Source organism: Acomys minous (genome assembly GCF_964271855.1).
Source record: "Acomys minous genome assembly, chromosome: 6".
Taxonomy (NCBI): Eukaryota; Metazoa; Chordata; class Mammalia; order Rodentia; family Muridae; genus Acomys; species Acomys minous.
The window spans coordinates 4365265-4387422 of record NC_140487.1 but is presented as its reverse complement, the minus strand read 5'-3'; the positions used below and the strand labels follow the sequence as shown (position 1 = coordinate 4387422).

Below are 22158 nucleotides of genomic sequence, written 5' to 3'. Positions count from 1 at the left end.
CGCTGCTGCTCTGATCCAAGAAAGTCCGAGCTCCTCCCGTGTGCAGGGGCAAGTAGGTCCTCCGCACCCTGGTCCCTCCGAACCGTGGAGCACCTCCGCTGCCGTGGTGTGGGGACCTTGGTGTTCCTGGCTCAGAAATCCGTGCAATTCCCTGAACCATTCACTGGAGCTTTCAAACACGGTCCCCACTGCTCGCCGCCATCTTGGATCTCCGTTTACCTGATCTTGATTTAACTTTGTTAAGTTGTATCTATCAACAACATCATCCATTTCATTTAGATTTTCCAATATTGTGGAGCACAGGCTTTTGAAGTAAGACCTAATGATTCTTTGGATTTCTTCAGTTTCTGTTGTTATGTTCCCCTTTTCACGTCTGATTTTTAAAATTTAGACACCATCTCTCTACCTTTTAGTTACTTTGGCTAAAGTTTGTCTATATTGTTGATTTTCTAAAAAAGAAAGAAAGAAAGAACGAACGAACGAGAGAGAGAGAGAAAAAGAAACAGCTTTTTAGTTTTGTTGCTTCTTTGTATTATTCTCTTTGGCTTCCTGTGTATTGATTTGAGGCCTGAGTTTGATTATTTCCTGCTGTCTCCTTCTTTTACAGCATGTGCTTCCTTTTGTTCTAGAACTCTCCTTATGAAGGTGCTTTGTGCTAGGAACTTTCCTCTTAGCACTGCTTTCATCGAGTCCCCTAAGTTTGGGTATGATGTGCCCTAACTTTCCTTGAGTTAGAAAGCCTTTTATTTCTTTCTTACTTCTTCCTTGACCCAGTGGCCATTGAGTAGAGAGTTGTTCAGTTTCTGTGAGTTTGTAGGCTTTCTCTTGCTGTTGAAGTCCAGCTTTAATCCATGGTGGTCTAATAATTTACAGGGGATTATTTTAAATTTCCTTTATCTGTTGAGACTTGCTTTGTGTCTGAGTCTGTGGCCAGTTTTGGAAAAAGGTTCCACGAGGTCCTGAGAGGAAAGTATATATACTTTTTCTTGAGTCTTGGTAAAATGTTCTGTAAATATCTGTTAGGTCCATTTGATTCATGATGTCTATGGTTTTATTATTTCTCATTTTAGTTTCTGTCTGGACGACCTGTCCATTGGCAAGGGTGGGGTGTTAAAGTTGCCTACTATTAACTTGTGGGGTTCTGTGTGTGATTTAAGTTTCTTTTAAAAATATGTGTACTCTTGAATCATTTGGTGGATTTTCCCTTTGCTAAATATGAAATGTCCTTCCCCATCTGTTTTGATTAATTTTGGTGTAAAGTCTATTTTGTTAGATATTAGAATGGCTACTCCAGCTTGCTTCTTGGGCCCATTTGCTTGGAAAATCATTTTCTAGGCTTTACTCTGAGGTAATATCTACCTTCATTGCTGAGTTATGTTTCTTGTATTAGGTAGAATGATGGATCCTGCTTTTCCTTGCTCTGTAAGCCTGTGTCTTTTTATTAGGAATTAGGCCATTAATGTTGAGATATAGTAATGACCAATGATTGTTAATTCCTGCTATTTTTGATGCTGGTGGTGGTAGTGTGTGTGTGTGTGTGTGTGTGTGTGTGTGTGTGTGTGTGTTTTCCTTCATTTCATTTTCTTGTTGTGAAATTATTTATATCCTGTGTTTTCTTGTGTGTAGTTAGCCTCCTTGTATTGGGCTTTTCCTTCTAGTATCTTCTGTAGGGCTGGATTTGTAGAAAGATATTGTATTAATTTGGTTTTGTCAGGAAATATCTTGTTTCCCAATCTATGTTGCTTGGAAGTTTTGCTGGATATAGTAGTCTGGCCTGGCATTTCTGTTCTCTTAGAGACTGCAAGACACCTGCCCAGGCCTTTCAGGCTTTTAAAGTCTCTGTTGAAAAGTCTGGTGTAATTCTAATAGGTCTGCCTTTATATGTTACTTGGCCTACTTCCTTTATCTTTTGTTCAGAGGCCTCCAAAATGTCTTCACAGATGGCTCTTCTATTTGTTCCCAGATAAACCTGGCTCCTAAGCAGAGAAAAATAGATGACAAAATTTAGGGGACAAGCCCAGGTTGAACTCCTCCCTCATCGGCATTGCCAGTATGTTGTCAACTCTTCCTCAATTCCACCAATTAGAGATGTGTTAAAGAAATCGAGCTTTGTGAGAGGAGGATGAGAGAAGGAGGCAAAAAGGCAAAGGCCGGTTGCTGTGGGTGCTTACAGTTCGGTGTGGCAGCCAGGCAGTGGCCTGTGCTTTGACTGGCCCAGATACAGCAGGCTTCAGAAACACAAGCTGTGGTTTCATAGATAGGGGGAGGGGCAGGAGACGTGAGAAAGTCTGAAGCAGAGGCCAGTTGTGTGTTAGTAGGTATTTTTCTTCATCTTTGGGCTGTGGAGGACTAGATATTTATCCAATAAATAAAAAGATTCAAATTTTAAAAAGTGACATTTGGATGTATAAGTTTACTTAGGACTTCTTAAGTATCTTTCAATGGTTTGATAGGTTACATAAGAGTTTTTGTTCCCTTCAGTATCCTGGACCTGAGAAATATTTTGGTTGGTGGCCTCTGGTGGTTAAAATGATAATTACATACAATGACTTGCAGCTCGGGAAATTCTCATATGCTAGAGGTTCCATTGAAAGAGCCCCTGTCCCAGTCTCTGGTTTGAAATCAAGCCTACCAAATATGAACAGAAAAGTTCTGTGCCAGGACAACAATGTTGGCACCAAACAGCAGAACTGTGGACATTAGACATCCCTCAAACCCAGGCACTTCTGGTTCCCATCAACGGAAAGTGTGTGTGTGTGTGTGTGTGTGTGTGTGTGTGTGTGTGTGTGTGTGTGTGTTTATGTGTGTGCAGGTGCATTTGCCTGCTGACAAATGTGTGAAGTCCAGAGGGCAATGCCCAATATCTTCCTTTATCACTCTCCATCTTAGTTTTTAATGACATCATGTTTTTCTGAATCTTAAACTCATTAATTCAGCTAGGCTGCTGGCTAGCAACTGCTAGGAATGCAACTGCCTACACACCTGTAGTGCTGGGGTTACAGGGGAGCCCCACTACACCCGCTTGCATGTGTGTGCTGAGGAGCTAACCTCAGCTTCTCATACTTCCGCAAGCACTTTGCTCCCTGAGCCGTCTCCCTACCTCCTCGATGTTCAAGTTCTATCACCACTGTCAGCACAACCTCTTAGTGTTATCGAGTCCCAAGAGCTCCATTCAAAGGCTAGAGTAGGATGCATCTAAGTGGTTTTGTCAAGGTCCAAAATCAGCATCAGAGATGCATTGAAGCTGGGGAGCCATTTGGACTTTGGGGCTCATTTAGTGAAGCAGGGACTCCACATTTCACCAAGACATGTGATGCAGAGTGCACCATGGAGGAAGAGGAAAATGATCTCTTTCCTGGCCACTTAGTCAGCAAATGTCTACTATGTGTCTTAATGTCATGGTGGCATGCTTAAGCACAGAGTGTCTCCATTTCATTGGTACAGAAGATCACTTTGCACCAATAAGGTATTTCCTGTGGCTGCCTGAAAGCGATTCTTTCATAGTTTCCCCCCAGAAAACTAAAAGGGAAACATGACAATTCTGTCTCTTACCACTCTCATGTCAGCCCGAGTGTACCTCCACTGAGGCACTCCTGGCCACTAATCTTAGCTCTCTTCTTATATCCCTCATAGCCAGAGCAATCACTCCACTAACTTACGCATTTTGTCTAGTATTTGTTGGCATTGCCTTATGTAATGCCTTCATGTAATGGGATATCAATGAGGGCACCCCATTTCTTAGTTTCCTCTTTTCTAAAATGGAAATGAAATTATACACTGTTGCATAAATGTCATAATAAAACAATCAAAGCATCTAAGTGTAATGCCTGATATTGGCAAGCTTTCCAAAGTGATTTTAAGTATTATTTCACATCTGTTTGTCATCATAAGCCATATACCTTAGTCATAGTTTACTGTGGGCATAGAGGTTCTGTACTTCTTGGATTCTTCTTGAATCGTTTTGCTTATCCCCGAGTAGAAAACTGATCATAACACTTGATTTTACATCTCAATTCATTCATCAGAATCTCTATAACTTTAAAATAGATTATGCTTTGAAAATATAAATAAATAGGAACAGCGTCCCTTCTCTTGGAAGCAATCACTAATGGAAAACTAATTTCTCCACAGGGTTTTGGATTACATAGGGGAAGAGGTAGCATAAATTTCTATCTTATCATGAAACTATTATCCAAAGGACAATTAAGACTCTGTGTTGTTCAACCAGGACATCTTACATCAGCGCTTCTCATATTTTTTATCCTGAAGTCTATCTCATCTCTAAAACCTGCCCAACTTCCAGTTTACCCAAGAAAACCTTTTATAGCTGCTTGGAATGCCCCAACAGAACTGTGTTTGAAAAAATATAATTTAACACTGAATTTAAAAGTGTTTCAGATGATTGGAAGCCCTAGGATCAAAAACAGGGGGCAAGATGTTACTATATTTTACACAAACAAATTAGGCTATTACCCACGGTACACATCAGAAGGGGTCCCTATCAATGGTGGTCTTCCTCAAAATACAAGCTTACAAGCACACCTGGAAAAAGCCGCCCAGGATATTAATTATTACATCCCCACTGAAAATTTTAGTGGACTTGCTGTTATAGACTGGGAATATTGGCGCCCACAGTGGACCCGAAACTGGAACACGAAGAATATTTACAGACAGAAGTCAAGAACACTTATTTCTGATATGAACAAAAACATATCAGCTGCTGATATTGAGCTTTTGGCCAAAGCAACTTTCGAGAAGAGCGCCAAAGCTTTCATGGAGGAAACTATCAAACTGGGAGTTAGGATCCGACCTAAGGGCCTTTGGGGTTATTATTTATATCCGGATTGCCACAATTACAATTTTTTTGCCACGAACTATACTGGGTCATGCCCAGAAGAGGAAGTTTTGAGGAACAATAATCTCTCTTGGCTCTGGGACAGCAGTACTGCTCTGTATCCCGCTGTTGGTATCCGGAAGTCCCTTGGAGACAGTGAAAATACTTTGCGCTTCACACAGTCTCGGGTGCATGAGTCGATGAGGATCTCCACGCTGACGTCACACGGGCATGCTCTGCCTGTATTCGTCTACACACGACTTGACTACAAAGAGGAGCCTCTACTTTTTCTTTCTAAGGTAAGACTCTTGACCCGTGGTGCCAGATTTCCTCTGTATCTCTACAAGAAACATTGTTTAGTTATTTTTGTCCTTTGAAGAATACCAGTTAGCGGACAGCTAGCATCTTATTCTTTCTAGACTACTGATCAGCTTAGATTTTTCCTTTATGGGAACTAAATTTTGTTAACTTTCTTATTAGCATTCCTTTTAAAGGTCAACATAAAGTGGGAAAGAATCAACATATGATTCTAGAAGCTACTGCATTCCCTATAACTGGCTGTTATGGGAGGTCATTATAGTTTGTGGAGACCAGGCTAAAAAATTAGAGAGGATGTTTCAAAATGGGCTTGTTTGCTCATACATGTGAAAGTAGAATGAAAGATTTTCCTGCTTCTGGTGTCACTATTTTAAGAATAAAGAAAGGAGAATTTGTTTTCTTTTAAATATATAGCACCAGTTTTTACTAAGTAAGCTATACCCATGTCTGTAGTGGTTTAAAATGATAGTTAAATTAAGAAATCTTAAAAGTATGAAACAATCATAAATTTGCTAAAAGTATGTAAGCCTGCAGACCGTGCCATCTTAGCTGCCTCTCTGATGGCTGCTGACGGAAAGCTGGCAGAGTATTGTGAGCTTGTAAATCCAATGTTAACTATTAATAGTTTTGCAACCCGGGTTAAAACTCTGAGAGAGCTGTGTTTGTGCCTGATTACTTTTATTCGTTATATATGTTGCAAAGCAACCTCATGTGTTCCAGGAAAGTGACCTTCAAGCTAGCAGCTTCCAGCCTGACAATCTCTCTAGCTGCTACTCTAGTCACTTAAGCACTAGCTTCCAAGAAAAGGAGCTGACTTGGGTTCTAAGTTACTCATATTTCTGCACTGAGGAGACTTGAAACCTGTTTCAGCTATCCCATGCAATAGTGTTTTTATTTTATGATGCAACAGTATTTTGCTATTTTACATGTCACGGTGGGTTTGAGATATTTCTTTTTTTAAATTATAATTTATTTACATTACATTCCTACTGTTATCCCCTCACTCTTCCTGTTCTCACCCTCTTCTGCCCTATTCCCCTCCCCTTGACTTCTGATGGGGGGGGGCCTCATCCCCCACCATCTGATCACAGTCTACCAGGTCTCATCAGGGCTGCCTGCATCCCCTTCCCCTGTGTGCCCCCAAGGCCGCCCCGCCAAGGGGCAGTGATCAAATCACAGGCACCAGAGTTCATGTTAGAGGCAGTTAGTCCCCCCCCCCACCCCTCACATGGAGCATGAGCTGAGAGTTGTATGGAAGGGTGGTGCTGGTGGAAGGACCTGGAAGGCTCAGGAGCGCTACAGGGAGACCACTAAGGCCAGAGGATCTGGAGCCAGGGGTCCTGCACAAACTGATGGTTTTGAGATATTTAAACAGAGGCATTTCTTTTCTCTCAGTTATAAGCTTTAGTTGACCAGCCTGTGCTACAAGGCAAAAGATGCTCTGTGTGTTTGACGTCCTCAGGTGGATGCCTAGGAAACACTCAGGTATGGGCGTTACCACGCATGCTCATTCAAGGGAAACGTTGTGCATTGGTGGGAAGTATGAAAAATGTTATGTCTCCCACACCGTGCAGAAGGCGAAAGTCTTCACTGTGGGCTGAAATTCACAACACCCTCCCAATCAGCTGTGAATATTGAACCAGGAATGGCAAGAGCATTTCTGGGAAAAGTGAGTTGGAAAATCTACCTAAATGTTTACAGAATAGTAGTGACTCTGGCATTGGAAGTCAAATCATACCATACATATAATGCATGCAAACATATATTATAGCATATATGTACTATAATAACATATATTACAGCATATATGTACTATAATAACAGAAAGTATATTTTAACTTCATATATTTGCATAGTTAGCTTAATAATGTCTCTTTCTTTAGTGATGATTAATTAATTTTGAGAAAAGTACTAAAATCTAAAGGAACAAAGTTCATTTGGAAAGACGGTTTAGTGTGCTGGTACATTCTGCACACTGTACATGGCATAGGTAACATTTTAAAAGCAGCCATAGCTCAGAAATGTCACTCTTTCCTCTCAGGAAAGCAGCACCAGCATTTGGGCCTCGTCTCATTCTGAAAGGGCAACTTCTTTTCAAGTGTTTAGAAACACCAGCACACACACCACTGCACTCAGTCTATCATAAAAAATTACTCACAATTAAAAAATATCTGCTGTTCATTTGTTCTAAACTGAATGACTATGAAGGGCTTTCATTTTTTCTCCAATATGTCTACATTTTAGAATGCTTGCACTCACAGTTATGATTGGGTAGCAAATCTCTTCACCTTCTCAAGATCTCAATGTTTCAGTTCTTAACAACATCAACAAAAAAAGAGTGGGGGTCGGGGGGACACTGTCTTCCACCCCATTGATCTAGTAGAAGTATGGTAAAAATCAAATGAGAAAAGGTGTGTAAAAATTTGCAACACTTCAGAAATATACATCAAATAGCTGTCATTTAAAAACAAGTATCAAGGTCTTAAGCTTAACTGTGACAGTTGTAGTTTGGGGGAATAATACAGAGGCAGTAACATCTCATTTCACTGAGAAGCTGGCTTGCACTACCAACATATACATTTAATCTAGACATAACATGATGTTATGCTCTATAAAAACAATGAAAGGTGTTTCTGTGGCTGAAGATTTAAGTGCTTTTCTGTAAGCAATTAATTTCTCTGGTGGCATACAAAGTAAGTTTGTTACTCTGTTTTTTCATTATGTTACCCAGGGGTAGACTACTTTCTTACATAAATTCTGGTAAGCACCAGGGACTAAAAACCAAGTATGGAGGATGATTCCCTCCTCCCCCTCCTCCTCCTCTTCCTCCTCCTCCTCCTCCTTCTATATACACCATAATTTGATTCTATCAACCTTCAGTTTTGCCCCTCAGGTCTCCCTGATCTTCCCCTCAATACATAGTCATCCTGTGTCAAGTTCTCTTTTTCATAACACACTTAGTCCAGTTAGTGGCCCTGCTTGGATATGGGCATGGGGCCATGCGCTGAGCGAGAGCGACTTACTGACGGCTGCACTCTCAAAGGGAAAGGATTGCTTGCCTCTCCAGCAACCACCAGCTGCCGATAGCTCCTCAGTTAGGAATGCAGGCACATGAGTTCCTGGCTTCCAATCAGACTAGAACTTTAAGTAGCTTCACCTTGTCCATGAAACCACAGCTTCTGTGAGCTCATGAGTGCAATAGGCATGGCATGTAGAGGAGGCAGCTTTTCAGAGCATTCCTTCTCACCTGCCAGCTCCTGCATTCTTTCTGTCCTCACTTCTAGATGTTACCTAAACCTTAAAAGGATAGAGAGTGTGGAGATTGGCATAATGTCCCAAAGAGGGTTGAACGCTCATAGACTCTTATCCTCAGCTCATTAAAAATTTATGAAGCTTCTGTGACCAAAGTTAAGAATAGCACATATTTATGGATATGATAAATACAAGTGATTAAAGGCAGCTTGGCATATGACCACTTAGCAAAATTCCAGTGTTAGGTTTCTCTCTAGGGGCTATGACCTCTCCATCCACAGGCCTTTGAGCATGTTTGTTTACATTATTAGACCTGAATTTCCTCCTGTTGAGTGACTACAAATCCAAGCACAATGTGTTTGATTATCCCTCTGGCAAGTGTGACATTGTGTCAGTGGGCACACCTTGCTAGGGTACTTAGTATTGTAACAGTGTTACCCAGTAACAGGTAAGGCCATTGCTGTCTTTTCTTACCCAGTGTCCTGCATACCATCTTGGCACTATGAAAGCTAGCTGTCATGGGTGGAGGAAGCTTTCTGGTAATTCCAGATTGGGTTCTTTTTCTTTGTCCCGCAACCAAAGCATCAGCTTCTGAAACACTGGTTTGAATCTGAGGATCATGGGCACAGTAGCCACAGGCCAGACTGGGACCCAGAGGCTCAGTTTTGCTACAGTTTTGTTTCTTTGCTTCTTACCATCTGTGAGGCTCCAACTTACGTGGTCCCCGCATCCTCCCAGAGGCATCTTCTCAATGGCTTCCTTAGTGACTTTGCTTCTCTGATCTCCAGACCATAGCTGGTCTGTGGTTCAATTATCACCGTAAAGTCTTCCATACGACAGTGACCTAATTCGACAATAATCTTTTAAAATGTTACTGGACCCTTATCTTTGTTCAAGATGTGCTTGAAGACTTTCTATGTCCCAATAAACCCTCTCATAATGACATTAAAGGAAAGATATACTTAAAAGAAACTAATATAACCTTAGAAGGAATGACTCTCACTCTGTAGATTCTATATTTAGTGAATATAAACAAATGGCATAAATACAAGATGTAAATGCTATGTCCCATTCCTTGTTTGACAATGCCACCTTAATCCTAAGAAGGCTCTTGGAGACTTTCTTCTGATCACGCTGTGTGACTATAGTCTCAAGGTTGTTTCAAAGTCAGTGGCCTGAGTTTTGCTGGTTTATGTCTCTGAGTCAAGAGACGTACATCCTGCACTCTGGGCACTGCATGGGTGAGTCCTCTTCTGCTTGTATTTAGAAAGACTGTTGACAATTTTCAAAATGTTTTCATATACACCATCTCATTTGAGCCCCCAAAGACCCCCCTTCCTGTTCTGTGGGCTGTCTGATATTATGGTCTTGGAAAATAGAAATGGATATGAACCAGGAAGGCAACTTAGTTTAAACTTAACCCCTTCTTCACATTTCAAAAGTCTCCAGAAAAATGTATGTAAAAATCTGTTTAAAGATAGACATTGTAAAATTGTTAGTTAATTGTTAATTAATTGTAAAATTGTTAATTTGAATCAGACAAAGAGTAATTCCCCAATTTTTGATACTATGATAAGGTGGCCAAAGTCAAGGCAGTTTAATTTTTTTTTCTGCTTATTATTTTCTCTAACTCACTACTTTCTATCACTTATGGAAATTGGAGTAAAAGATGAGTGTTTAGTATCCTGGATAGAGGGAGAATACACTATAGCTCAGTAGGCTAGCCAGCCAACAACACATACCCAAATCTTATTTTCTTCTTATAGTTCCTAGGTCCACAGTTATGTTTAGGCACTAAGATAACCTTTAAATTAAAAAAAATTCTTTCTCCTCAAATTTTGATTTCCTTTATCTTAATAATATTTAGAGAAACCCTTGTGGATTTGTCACTGCTAGATGAGTCATATATAAGCCTCAATATATCCAATACTCTGAAATTAAATTAGATAGTTTCAGGCACCAAATGCAAAAGGTGGACAAAGTCAAGCCTGGTGACATTAAGCCACGTACCCATGCCTGGCTTTGAACTCAGAAGGACAAGAATCCACCTGAGTGACTGTGCTGGTGAAGCTCCGCAGAGGTGTGTGACAGGCTGGAGAAGGAAGCTAAAAGGCTTGTCTCAGGGGAAGGAAAGCTCTGCCTTCTGTCTATGCATTTATTCATATGGCTATCTTGTGAGCAAATGTCTTCAGCTAACTTCAGATAAACAACGTTTGGTGACTACATCTATACTAATTATTTAAAAAATAATATCCTGTCTACTAAAATGTAATGTACTTTCTTTAAAAATATTTATATTAGCCAGACATGGTAGCATGGTAGCACTTGCTCTTAATCCTAATACTCTGAGGCAGGGGGATCTTTATGAGTTTAAGTTCAGCCTGATCTATATAGTGAGCTACAGAGCAGCCAAGGCTATACAGTGAGACTCTGCATAAGTGCGCGCGCACACACACACACACACACACACACACACACACACACACACAGAGTTGTGTATGATCCAAGAATATGCTTCTGAACATCAGTCTATTTGGCATTTTGTCACTCTAAGAAAGCATGGGTTGCCTTCTAGGGAGTGTTTGCGATCAGCCTGTTATCTAAATTCCTTATAAGTTGATTTATCTTCCAGTGACTAATTACCTTTGTTCTCTTCCATCTAGCATGATTTAATTAGTACCATAGGAGAAAGTGCTGCGTTGGGAGCTGCAGGCATTGTTATCTGGGGAGACATGAATTTAACTTCATCTGCGGTAAGTCAGTAAGTACTTCAGGGATATGTTGTTCTCTTTCCTGTAGAGATTACTGTAATCGAAGCTCTCACTGTTCCCATAGCAACCCAGAGTTAGGATAAACGTCAAAACTAGTGCTTAGCACTCAGATTGGGCCAAAACATATCAAGAGACAGTAACCACGACACTAATATTTATTTGCTATTTATCGTGTGCTAAGAGAGCAAGGTTTTCTGTTTTAGATCTGCCCATGTATTATTCCTTCCAGCTGCTGACTAGTCTCTTCATTCATAGACAAGGAAACAAGAAGGGAAGCCAAGCAGGGCAGCAGCTAGTCAGGCTATGCAAGTAATCACCACAGATTTTTTTGAGACTATATTCCTTGCATTGAACCACTACATGAAATATGTTGTATGCTATCTGGATAAGTATAAACAAATTTTAACTTTTAAATTTATTACAAGTATCCTTTCCCTATAAAGAAGCCAGCTGGGTTCCCTAAACTCTAGAACAATAGAACTTACAGGTTGAATACACACACACACACACACACACACACACACACACACACACACACACAGTGATACACACACACACACACACACACACACACACACACACACAGTGATACACACACACACTGTGGTTCACTAATGGCTACTGACCAACTTTACCAATGAAGGTTCAGGAACCCAGTGTTGCTCAGTTCATGAGGTTGGATGTCTCAGCTGGACTTCAGTATCTTGAAGGAGGCCATCATGCCGATGAAGGAATGGACTTGCTATTAAGGGTGCGGGTAAACAGGCAAATGGAGAACTTGCTCTCTTCTTCCATGTCCTTTAAGTTGGCTGCCAGCAGAAGATTTAGTCCAGATAAAAGGTGTATCTGCCCATCTCAATGATTCAGATTAGAAGTGGGTGTCACAGTTCACATGATTTAATTAAGGAAAAAACCCTTCCATGTCTATGCTCAGTCATTTGTGTTTTATTTGATTCCAGATGTAGTCAAGTTGATTCTGAAGAAAGCTATCACACACATCTATAGGCAGTATACAGAGAGCCAGAGGCTCAGCTCTGACTGGTGGCTCATGAGGAAGAGCTTCATCGAGAACTAGTATACACAGCCGAAGTTGTAGAAGAATTTTAATCCAGCAACATGGCTGCTCTGGGAAGAAATCACATCCAAAGACCTTCTAGGTCTATGTGATCTGGCTGGAATGCAGACATGCCCTTAGCACACACCTTTAATCCCAAAACTTGAAGGTAAGGGTAGTTTATAGAAGGAAGCAGCCATGCTTGAAAATAATGTCTAATTGATGTGCAGACAAAGTGACACATCATAAAAAGACTTGACATAATGAGTCAGAGATAGGATATGCCCAACTATCCTGAGAACAGGACAGGAGACAGAGGCTACTTAAGGCAGCACAGGGCTACTTAAGGCTTTTTTTGTTCTGAGAGTTTCTTACCAGGGTGGTTTTACAGAGATAGGTGGCAGAGAGAGCAAGCTAGACATAGGTGAAGACAAAACAAGCCAGAGAATGGAAAGGAGGCAGAAGATTAAAACATATTTCCAGAATTAGTTTTAGGCCAGGCAGATCAATTCAGTCAGAAGCTGAGAGAAGTCAGTTTGAGGTAGTCACCTTGGGGAGGTATTTTGGCCAGAACAGCTGAACTGAGTCATCCAGTGAGAGTTCAGAAAGAGCTAGAAAGGCTTGGAAAAGGCTCTCATCTCATTTTCCCTTTCTTAGGAAATAGAAACTACATTTACCTGAAGTGACCTCTATGAAGAACATGTACTAGAAAACACACACAAATGACCTAGTGTTACTAGCTTTCCTGTGTCTATAATAACAGGTTATGATTAAGTATATCTAACAGAGAAGTCCAGAAAGCTATAGGTGGGAGGATCTACAATAAATTAGCTAATGCAACGACTCAGATTCTAACACAAACAGAAAGATGAAGAGTTTACCCACAAGGACAAAACCATCCAGTTTTTGTTCAGTCTAAAGAGCTTCCTCTTGCTCTAAAATCTGTGATCCAGTTTGTTTGTTTGTTTGTTTTAAATCTTTTCAGGAGAACTGTACGAAGGTGAAGCGTTTTGTGAATTCCAATTTGGGGAGCTACATAATCAATGTGAGCAGAGCAGCTGAGGTGTGCAGCCATCATCTTTGCAGGAATAATGGGAGGTGCATACGGAAGACATGGAGAGCACCGCATTATCTCCATTTGAACCCTGCGAGTTACCATATAGAGGCCTCTGGGGACGGAGACTTTGTTGTGAAGGGGAGCGCATCAGAGGCAGACCTGGCTGTGATGGCAGAGAATTTTCTATGTCACTGTTATGAGGGATATGTAGGGGTTGATTGTAGAGAAATGAAAAAGGCCAGCGGGAGCTCTGGGGTTTCCCTTTCCTCTGGCTCAGTAATAACACTGTGTCTGCTAGGTTTAGCAGGTTATCAAAGCATCCAGTTGTGACATAATTGACTTTAAAGGGAATTGTGTCCTTTTAAATAGAGTGTTAGGGAACAGATGGATTTCACAATTTTCCCCTTATGAGTTCCCCTGAGAGATATTATAAGTCAACATATGTGTCATAAAATAAATAGGAGCCCCCCCTTTTTTTTGCTATACTGGCTAGAAACCAGATCTAGGAGAACAAAGTAATGTACATTGTTTTTTCTTATGTGAATATTTCAATTGTATGTAAATCAAATTTTATTTTTTCATAATTATATATACATGAGTACACAAATGAGTATTAGGCTTATGATTTCAAGGACATTTTCTAGGTAGCAATTTACTTAAGGGTAGCTTACTAAGTAACCACCCGACTCAACAGATGGGTCACCTCAGTTGTGACCCGGTCAGCTGGCTCATCAGAGACGGTGCAATGCAGGGTTTCTGGGCCAGCCTCGGCTTCACCTTCATCGGCTTCGCTGCTGAACTCATAAAGGACAGAATTATCACTTATGTAGCTTCTTCAGAGGCTTCAAGCAACCACCAACCTGTTCCTTCCAAGACCTGTGTGCACACTGTGAAAAGGTTGTCCAGGGTCGACAGTGCTTTAGACCCAAAAGTTGTAGCCATGTCGATTAAACCAAAACCAAAACCAAAACCAAAACCAAAAAACTGTTGTGTGTTTTCCTCTGCTCGCCATGTAAATGTTGGGCAGTAGATTTGGGTTTAGAATGATTAGAATCATCTGGGCCTGATTTGAATTGTGAATTATCTTACTGTCTATGTGGTGGTATAAACCTTAGCGAGTTCTTTATATTCTCCTCTGTCACCTGAAACTTGGCAATAATGTTTTTTTTTTATCTCAGCAAATCAGTTTGAGGGGAAACATAGCAACTTACTTTGCACTCCTGGGTTCTTAGAACACGTAGCTGGTCTAGGATAATCTCTTGATCACCAAAGCAATAGAAAAAGTTAAACGGTGAAGCTGTGTCTTTCTGTAGCCATTTATAATCACTTATGTATTATATAAACACCAGGGTTTTCTTTCCATAAAGATAATTTAGTAGGAAGACAAACTGAAGAAGGAAACTGATAAAGAAGGAAATGCTGCTGCTGATAAAGAAGGGATGGAAATTGGTGCCTTCTTTTTCTTAAGGGTTTTCAACTCAGGGTCTCAGCTTGTCAGCGGTTACTGGGAAGGTTTAATTCTGAAATGTATGATACAAACAAACAAACAAAGCTTTCATTATACTGTGAACGAAATGCATTATCACATACGTAGATAAACTATTTAAAACTCAAGCTCATTTTTGTATTAAAGACAATGTGATTAGCATTATAGAACCTTTACAAAATTGGAAAAATAACCAAAGAAATCACCAGTAAACGCTATACCTCACACTGGCAACTTTTCGGGTGGTCTTTACTAATATTTCTCGTAAAATGGCTTGTAATCACATCATATTTTATAGCCCGTGTATTTCAATTAATGATGTGAGTGTTTTCATATCACTTAATAACCTTCATGCATATTATTTTAAAGTCTTTTTCTCTTCCAGTATGGGGACCAAAGGTCAGGGCTTATGCACACTGAGCAAGTGCTGTGACACTTACTTTTATTTGGGTAGAGTCTAGTTTGCCAGGCTAGCTTTCGAACTTGTTATGCAGATGTGAACTGAAGTGACCAGAAGAATCCACACCTTTTAGCTTGTTTGTTTGAGACAGGGTTCTCTGCCTAGCCTGGATTTCACTCTATAGACCAGGCTGGCCTCTAACTCAGAGATCTGCTGGCCTCTGCCTCCCTGGGGCTGGGATTAAAGGCACGTGCCACCACCGACCAGCTATGTCAAAGATTCTTACAGGGGTTACTGACACATGGATTAGAACTTCTGAGATTGTGGTAGAATGTGGCAGTCTGAGAACTAGTCTGAGAACTAAACTATATTGGGCTATTTTTAAAACCCTTAGCAGGCATTGACTCCTGTGTTTACCCAGTGTCCTTATGACTATAAGGTAAACCTTAATGTATGACACAGAATGGTGGCATGGCCTTCTTAAGACACAGAGAAGTCCTGAGGTCTTGAGCCTTTTCTTCTGAAGCTATCTTTCCATCTGATCGCAACAGAAAATACTAAGGTGTCTTGACATTTTTTTTCATTTATTTATTATCATTTGTCATCTTATACAGAAATGTAATATTCTGTCATCATGCCCCCAGAAATTAATTTTTTTGTTTTACTTGAAATTTTTCTTTTTTTAAATTACAATTTATTCACATTACATCCCGGTGCTTATCCCTTCACTCTTATCTTCCGGTTCCCACTCTCCCTCCCTCTTCCACCCTCTTCCCACCCCTAGATCTCTGATGGGGAGCCTCCTCCCCTATCATTTGATCACAGTCTATCAGGTCTCATCAGGGTAGCCTGCATCCCCTTCCTTTGTATGTTCCCAAGGCCGCCCCTCCAAAGTGCAGAGATCAAATAGCAGGCACCAGAGTTCATGTGAGACGCAGCTCCTTCTCTGTCCCCCCCCCCCACACACACACATGGAGCATGAGCTGCCCACCAGCTACATCTGACCAGGGGGTCTAGGTTCTCTGCATGCCTTGTCCTTGGTAGGTGCATCCGTTTGTGCAGCGCCCCTGGGTCCAGATCCACTGGCCTGGGTGGTCTCCCTGTGGAGCCCCTGACACCTCCAGGTCCTTCCATTCTCTGTCCTCCCCTGAAATCTTCCGTACTCTCAGCTTGCCTCCCAAGGTCTGGCTGCAAGTCCCAGTATCTGTCCCAAACCCCCACTGGGTGGACTTTCTCAGAGGACTTATATGCTGGCCTAATATCCACTTTATAAGTGAGTATATACCATGTGTGTCTTCTGGCGTTTTTCTCAGAACATTGGAAACAGTACTACCTCAGGACCCAGCTATACCACTCCTGGGCATATACCTGAAAGATGATCCAGCATACAACAAGGACATATGCTCAACTATGTTCATAGCAGCTTTATTCATAGGAGCCAGAACTTGGAAACAACCTAGATGTCCCTCAACTGAAGAATGGATAAGGAAACTGTGGTACATTTACACAATAGAATACACAAACACAAGGAAATCTTGAAATTTGCAGGCAAATGAATGGAACTAGAAAAAGTCATCCTGAGTGAGGTAACCCAGAAATTATTTTTAACTTAATTGAAGAAGAACTATTAAGCCAACTGGTCCACTAGCAATGCTTACATCTAGGGCATCTTAGAAAGATGGCAATTTCCATGTCTGAGAAAGGGCCTGTACAAAGTGAATCTGAAACACCTGAAAACACAAAGCAAGGATGTTATCCATGATCTCTAGGAGAGCATTAGAAACAGTCAGAAACCAACTTAAAGATCCTCCCACTGAAATGAATTGCTAATCAAAACACACAACAATAACATATACACAAAGAAACAGGCAAAAAAAGATCTCTCTGCCAAATATGGAAAAAGCATTAATGTCACTAAAGAAACAACTGCAAAATGTTGAAATAAGTGGGATATGTTTATACCCATGTAGTTAAAATAATGCCATTAACACAACAACAACAACAAAAAACCTTTCTTGGCTACATGTGAAGAGTTTTAGGGGACTAACTCGTGACTCTGAAACCCAGTAATAAAGAGAAAGACTCTATGCTTATCCCGCGTTCCCTGTACAATTATACTTGAGGAAAACTAAACAGTGGAGGGAAATTTATTTCTCAAGCCAACAAACGAAGAAGGCATTATAAATCAGAATATAAGCATCTTAAAGTCACCAATTTTTTAAAAGATTTATTATGTATACAGTATTCTGCCTGCAAGCCAGAACAGGGCACCAGATCTCATAGAAAGTTGTGAGCCACCATGTGGTTGCTGGGAATTGAACTCATGACCTTTGGAAGAGCAGTCAGTGCTCTTAACCTCTGAGCCATCTCTCCGGCCCAAAGTCACCAATTTTATAGTCACTGTCTTTGTGTTTGTTGCTTAGTGAGTGGAAGCATTGATCGTGGTGGCTAACATCCAAAACAGAAGTTCATGGAAACATTTCACATCATTTAGTCAAAGCGTGGAACATCAACCAAGATTAATCCTTCCCAAAATCAAATTTGATCATGCTTCAAAAATCTACCTGCAAAACCAATGCCTAAACACTTATCTCAATGGAGTGACGGTCCTATCAAGGAAAAAGAACCAGGGGAAGGTATTCTGAAACAATATATACAATATATAAAGTACAGTGTCATTTCATTCATTCCTGGATATTAAAAATTACTCTAAATCTTGAGTAGAAGTTTTGTTATAGCATCAAAATTATAAGTGTGCAAGATAAAGATTTAAGTATTAGAAAAATATATTTGAGTATTGGTGAATATTAGTATTATATAATTTATGTGCCAGAGAATTAAATACATAATGATAAAGCCACTTTTGTCTTTGCTGGTACTTGAACAAACTTGAATGCTACCGCGTTTGAATGTTGCTTACCAAAATTCATAGCTAACTTTCATTCCCTTTGAGGCTGCAGGGACCTGTCTTGCTTGCTTTTAGTATAACTTTGTAAGAGTCTGAGTCAAGGCACTTTGTTTTGTGAGTCAAGCATACAAGAACTTGTAGGTTGTCACGGAGACTTATTGCATTCTGCGACACCAAGCTGCCTACTGTCATAATTATGGTGGTGTAACCACCTGATCAAGACATGCAGTGCCTGGTATTTGCCCACACATTGTGACTGTGCCTTTGAAGGTTTCTCTATATGAGAGTGGCATTTCGGTGAGTAAAGCATATTGCTTAGAGTGACATAGATGGGCCTCCTTCTATGTCTTAAAGGTCTGAAAAGGACCAGTGTATAAAAGCATAAAAAATTAGAAACAAAAGTGTATCATCAGCTCTCCTGGGTTTAGTTTGATGACCACCTCTTGGGGTGTTTCAGTCTCTGTAACTGTACCAATCCATTATAATAAATGAGTTTAGGTTTTTTGACGTCCCTATCATGACCCTACATAAGTATATGTGTGAGTCTATGTATACATGCATGTATGAGTAACCTATTAGTTATGTTTCTCTGAAGAATGGAGACTACAGAGAAAAATATGCTATGAAATTGTGCCTCTCTCAGAAGACAAGCCTTGCTGAGGATGTGGAGAAACTGAACCCTTCGCTCACTGGATTGCAAAAACAAATGGTGTAGCTGCTGTGGGAACAAGTACGGGCATTTCTGCAAGGTATAAAAAGTAGCTGACTTCTTGGTATTTATCCAAACTAGCTACTGCTTAGGCTATTGGGACCTGAGCTCATCTTCAGCACCAGAAAAAACAAAACTCAAAACCCAAAGGGATATTAACTCTTTGTGTTCACTGAAGCAGTATTCACAATAGACAATCATAACTTATCTGCCAAGTTGGATGAATAGACAAAGTAGATGAAAAATGCTGTGTTTTTTAAAAGTTAGTGAACAAATTAGTGGATATAATTTATTTTGCAAACATATATGCATTACACTATATATTCTTGCTTCTTCCCCTCACTAGGTGCCCTCCTTTGTCTTCCGCATTCTTGCTGGTTTCCTGACTCTCCCAAGAGGCGCTGTGTTCTGCTTTAATGCCACTTGCTTCTTCATTCCCCTTTATCCCCCCCCCCCGGTCTTTACATCTCTTCCTCCTCTTTCACAACTTACTTTTTACTTACATGTCTTATAGAAAAAAAATCTATTTTTGAAATTCTGCATTTCTTTAAAAATTACCTTTTTTCATATGCACAATGAAATTCCATTCAGCCACAAAACTCCCTGAAATCATGACATTAATAGCTAAACGGGCAGAACTGGAAACTGTTAAAGGAGGTAAAAGAATGACAAAAGAAACATTTTTTAAAAATTTCATAGTTCGTTTTAAATTTTTATGTATGCATATGAAGGTGTAGATGTAGGAGGCTGGTGGGACATGAGAGGGAGGTTGGGGAGCAGCATCATTGAACAAGAAAATACCGCATATCATGGTGAGACATACTACTTTGTGTGCTGTTTTAAAATTTTGTTTTGTTGTAGCAACTCTTTTAAAACTTTTAATTTTTTCCATTTAAAATATGTATTTTCAACTTTTACATGGTCATATAATCAACCTGGTCATGATCTTGGTTGGACTAGGTAAACCACAAAGGAGTCCTCTAGCAGATCCAGAAGATATTATCTTCCCTTCCCACCGTCCCTCCATCTTCCGCCCCATTCCTTTCCCCCAGGCCTCTGACAGGGGGCGCTCTTCCCCCACTGTCAGGCCACAGTCCATCAGGTCTCATCAGGACAACCTGCATCCTCTTCCTCTGGGTGCCCGCAAGGCCACACTGCTAAAGGCAATGATCAAATCTTGGGCACCGGAGTGCACCCCCCCTTGAAGAATTAGCTGTCCATCAGCTACATATGGCGAGGGGGGAGGGAGGTGTCTAGGTTTACTGCATGCATTGTCCTTGGTTTGTGCTTCAGTGTGTGCAGGCCTCACTGTGTCCAGATCCTCCAGTCTTGATGGTTTGTCATATGATAAGAACATTTGAAATTTGTACTTAATAATTTAGAAATGTAAGACACACTTGTATATTATATTCACCAGGCTGTAAAAGAGATCAAAGACTTTGTGTCTGTTAACTACTATTTCTCTACTGTCCATAGCTCCCTATGTCCTCTAACAAAGTTTTTACTTTCTGCTTCTATGAACTAAACTGTTTTGTGTCCCTAGTACAACCAAGAACATGTGACAGTTGGTCTTTGCTCATCCTGTTTAGCACATATTCCTGAAATTCTACCCATATTAATACAAATGTCAGATTCCATAAGGCCATTATGCACATCACCCTATTGTCTCTCTTTGCTTACCTGTTGGTTGGCACTGTGGTTGGTTTTATATCTCAGTTATTGTGAATGAGACTTTACTAAATACAGTAGGAGTGCAGTTACCTGTTTAATGAACTGATTTCAAATCTTTATGTAAATGAATCTGGTATTGCTACAGCATATGGCAATCTTAAGTGTTTCAGGAACTGCCGTAGAGTTTTCCATAATTAATCAGTCACTTATATTCTCACCAAAAGTGCAGTGTAAAAACACAAGCAACAATTCTCAGGGCCATTGATACCGCCAGAAACTGGCAGTCCTACCACCATACTAAGCCCTGGAGGTATTATCACAGCTGACACACAAGAAGTAGATTTCAAATCTGAGGTAATGAAAATGATTGAGGCCTTAAAGGAGGAAAGTAAATTCCTCCAACTAGAATAGGTATATACAAATTAATAGGTGAAAGAATTGAACAACACTTACAGAAATTAGTGAAACTAGAACCAAACAGGAGAAGACAATGAGTAAAAGGACTCAAGACATAAAAATGGAGATAGAAGCAATGAATAAAACACAAAACTGAGACAATATTGCAAATGGAAAACCTAGGGAAGAGGAGAGGAACTGCAGACACAAGCATCACCAACAGAATACAAGAGATGGAAGACAGAATCTCAGGGGTAGAAGACATGAATGAGGAAATCAATACAACAGTCAAGGAAAATGTTAAATCAAATATTTTTTCTGATGCAGAACATCTAACAAATCTAGGACACTATGAAAAGACCAAATCTAAGATTCATAGGAATAGAAGATAAAGAAGATTCTCAGCTTCAAGGCCAAATAAATATTTTCAACAAAACCATAAAAGAAAACTTCTGTAACCTAAAGAAAGAAATGCCCATAAATATATAAGAAATCTAAAGAACTCCAAGTAGATTGGAATAGAAAAGAAAGTATTCATACTACATAATAATCAAAACACTAAATGTACAGAACAAAGAAAGAATATTAAAAGTTGAAAGAGAAAAAGGCCAACTCACATATAAAGCCAAACCTACCTGACTTCTCAACAGAAACTATGAAAGCGAGAAAGTCCTGGACAAATGTCATGCAGACACTAAGAGACCACAAATGCCATCCCAGACTACTATACCCAATAAAACTTTCAATAATGATAGATGGAGAAAACAAGACATTCCATGACAAAACCAAGTTTAAACAGTACCTAGCCACAAATCCAGCCCTACAGAAGATACTGGAAGGAAAACTCTAAGCCAAGGAGGGTAATTACACTCAGGAAACAAATAATTCCACATCCATAAAACCAAAAGAAAGGAAACACACACAGAATACATACTCTCTACCATTAACAACATTAAACAACAACAACAAAAACAAAACAAAACAGGCACTAACAACCACTGGTCATCTGGTCATTAATATCTCTCAACATCAATGGCTTCAACTCCCCAATAAAAGGACATAGGCTAACAAAATGTATATGAAAACTGGACCCATCATTCTTCTGCATACAAGAAACACACCTCAGCAATAAACATAGACATTGCCTCAGAGTGAAGGGCTGGAAAGAGTTTTTTCCAAGCGAATGGACCCAAGAAACAAACTGGAGTAGCCATACTAGTATCTAACAAAATAGACTTTCAACCAAAATGAATAAAAAGAGATGGGGAAGACATTTCTACTCATCAAAGGAAAAATGCACCA

At 40.1% G+C, this 22158-nt stretch overlaps 2 protein-coding genes across 2 annotated transcripts in view; both read left to right on the top strand.

The window, feature by feature from the left end:
• LOC311600899 (hyaluronidase-4-like) overlaps nucleotides 1-4265 on the top strand; it is a 39129-nt gene extending 34864 nt beyond the window's left edge. Inside the window, exon 6 of the mRNA XM_084788049.1 lies at nucleotides 4132-4265. Coding sequence (XP_084644175.1) covers nucleotides 4132-4165 — 34 coding nt within the window. The 3' untranslated portion in view covers nucleotides 4166-4265. The remainder of the gene's footprint in view (nucleotides 1-4131) is intronic.
• LOC311600900 (hyaluronidase-4-like) overlaps nucleotides 1-14987 on the top strand; it is a 28522-nt gene extending 13535 nt beyond the window's left edge. Inside the window, exons 2-4 of the mRNA XM_084788051.1 lie at nucleotides 4132-5133; nucleotides 11068-11157; nucleotides 13215-14987. Coding sequence (XP_084644177.1) covers nucleotides 4132-5133; nucleotides 11068-11157; nucleotides 13215-13616 — 1494 coding nt within the window. The 3' untranslated portion in view covers nucleotides 13617-14987. The remainder of the gene's footprint in view (nucleotides 1-4131; nucleotides 5134-11067; nucleotides 11158-13214) is intronic.
• The last annotated feature ends 7171 nt before the right edge of the window (nucleotides 14988-22158 follow it).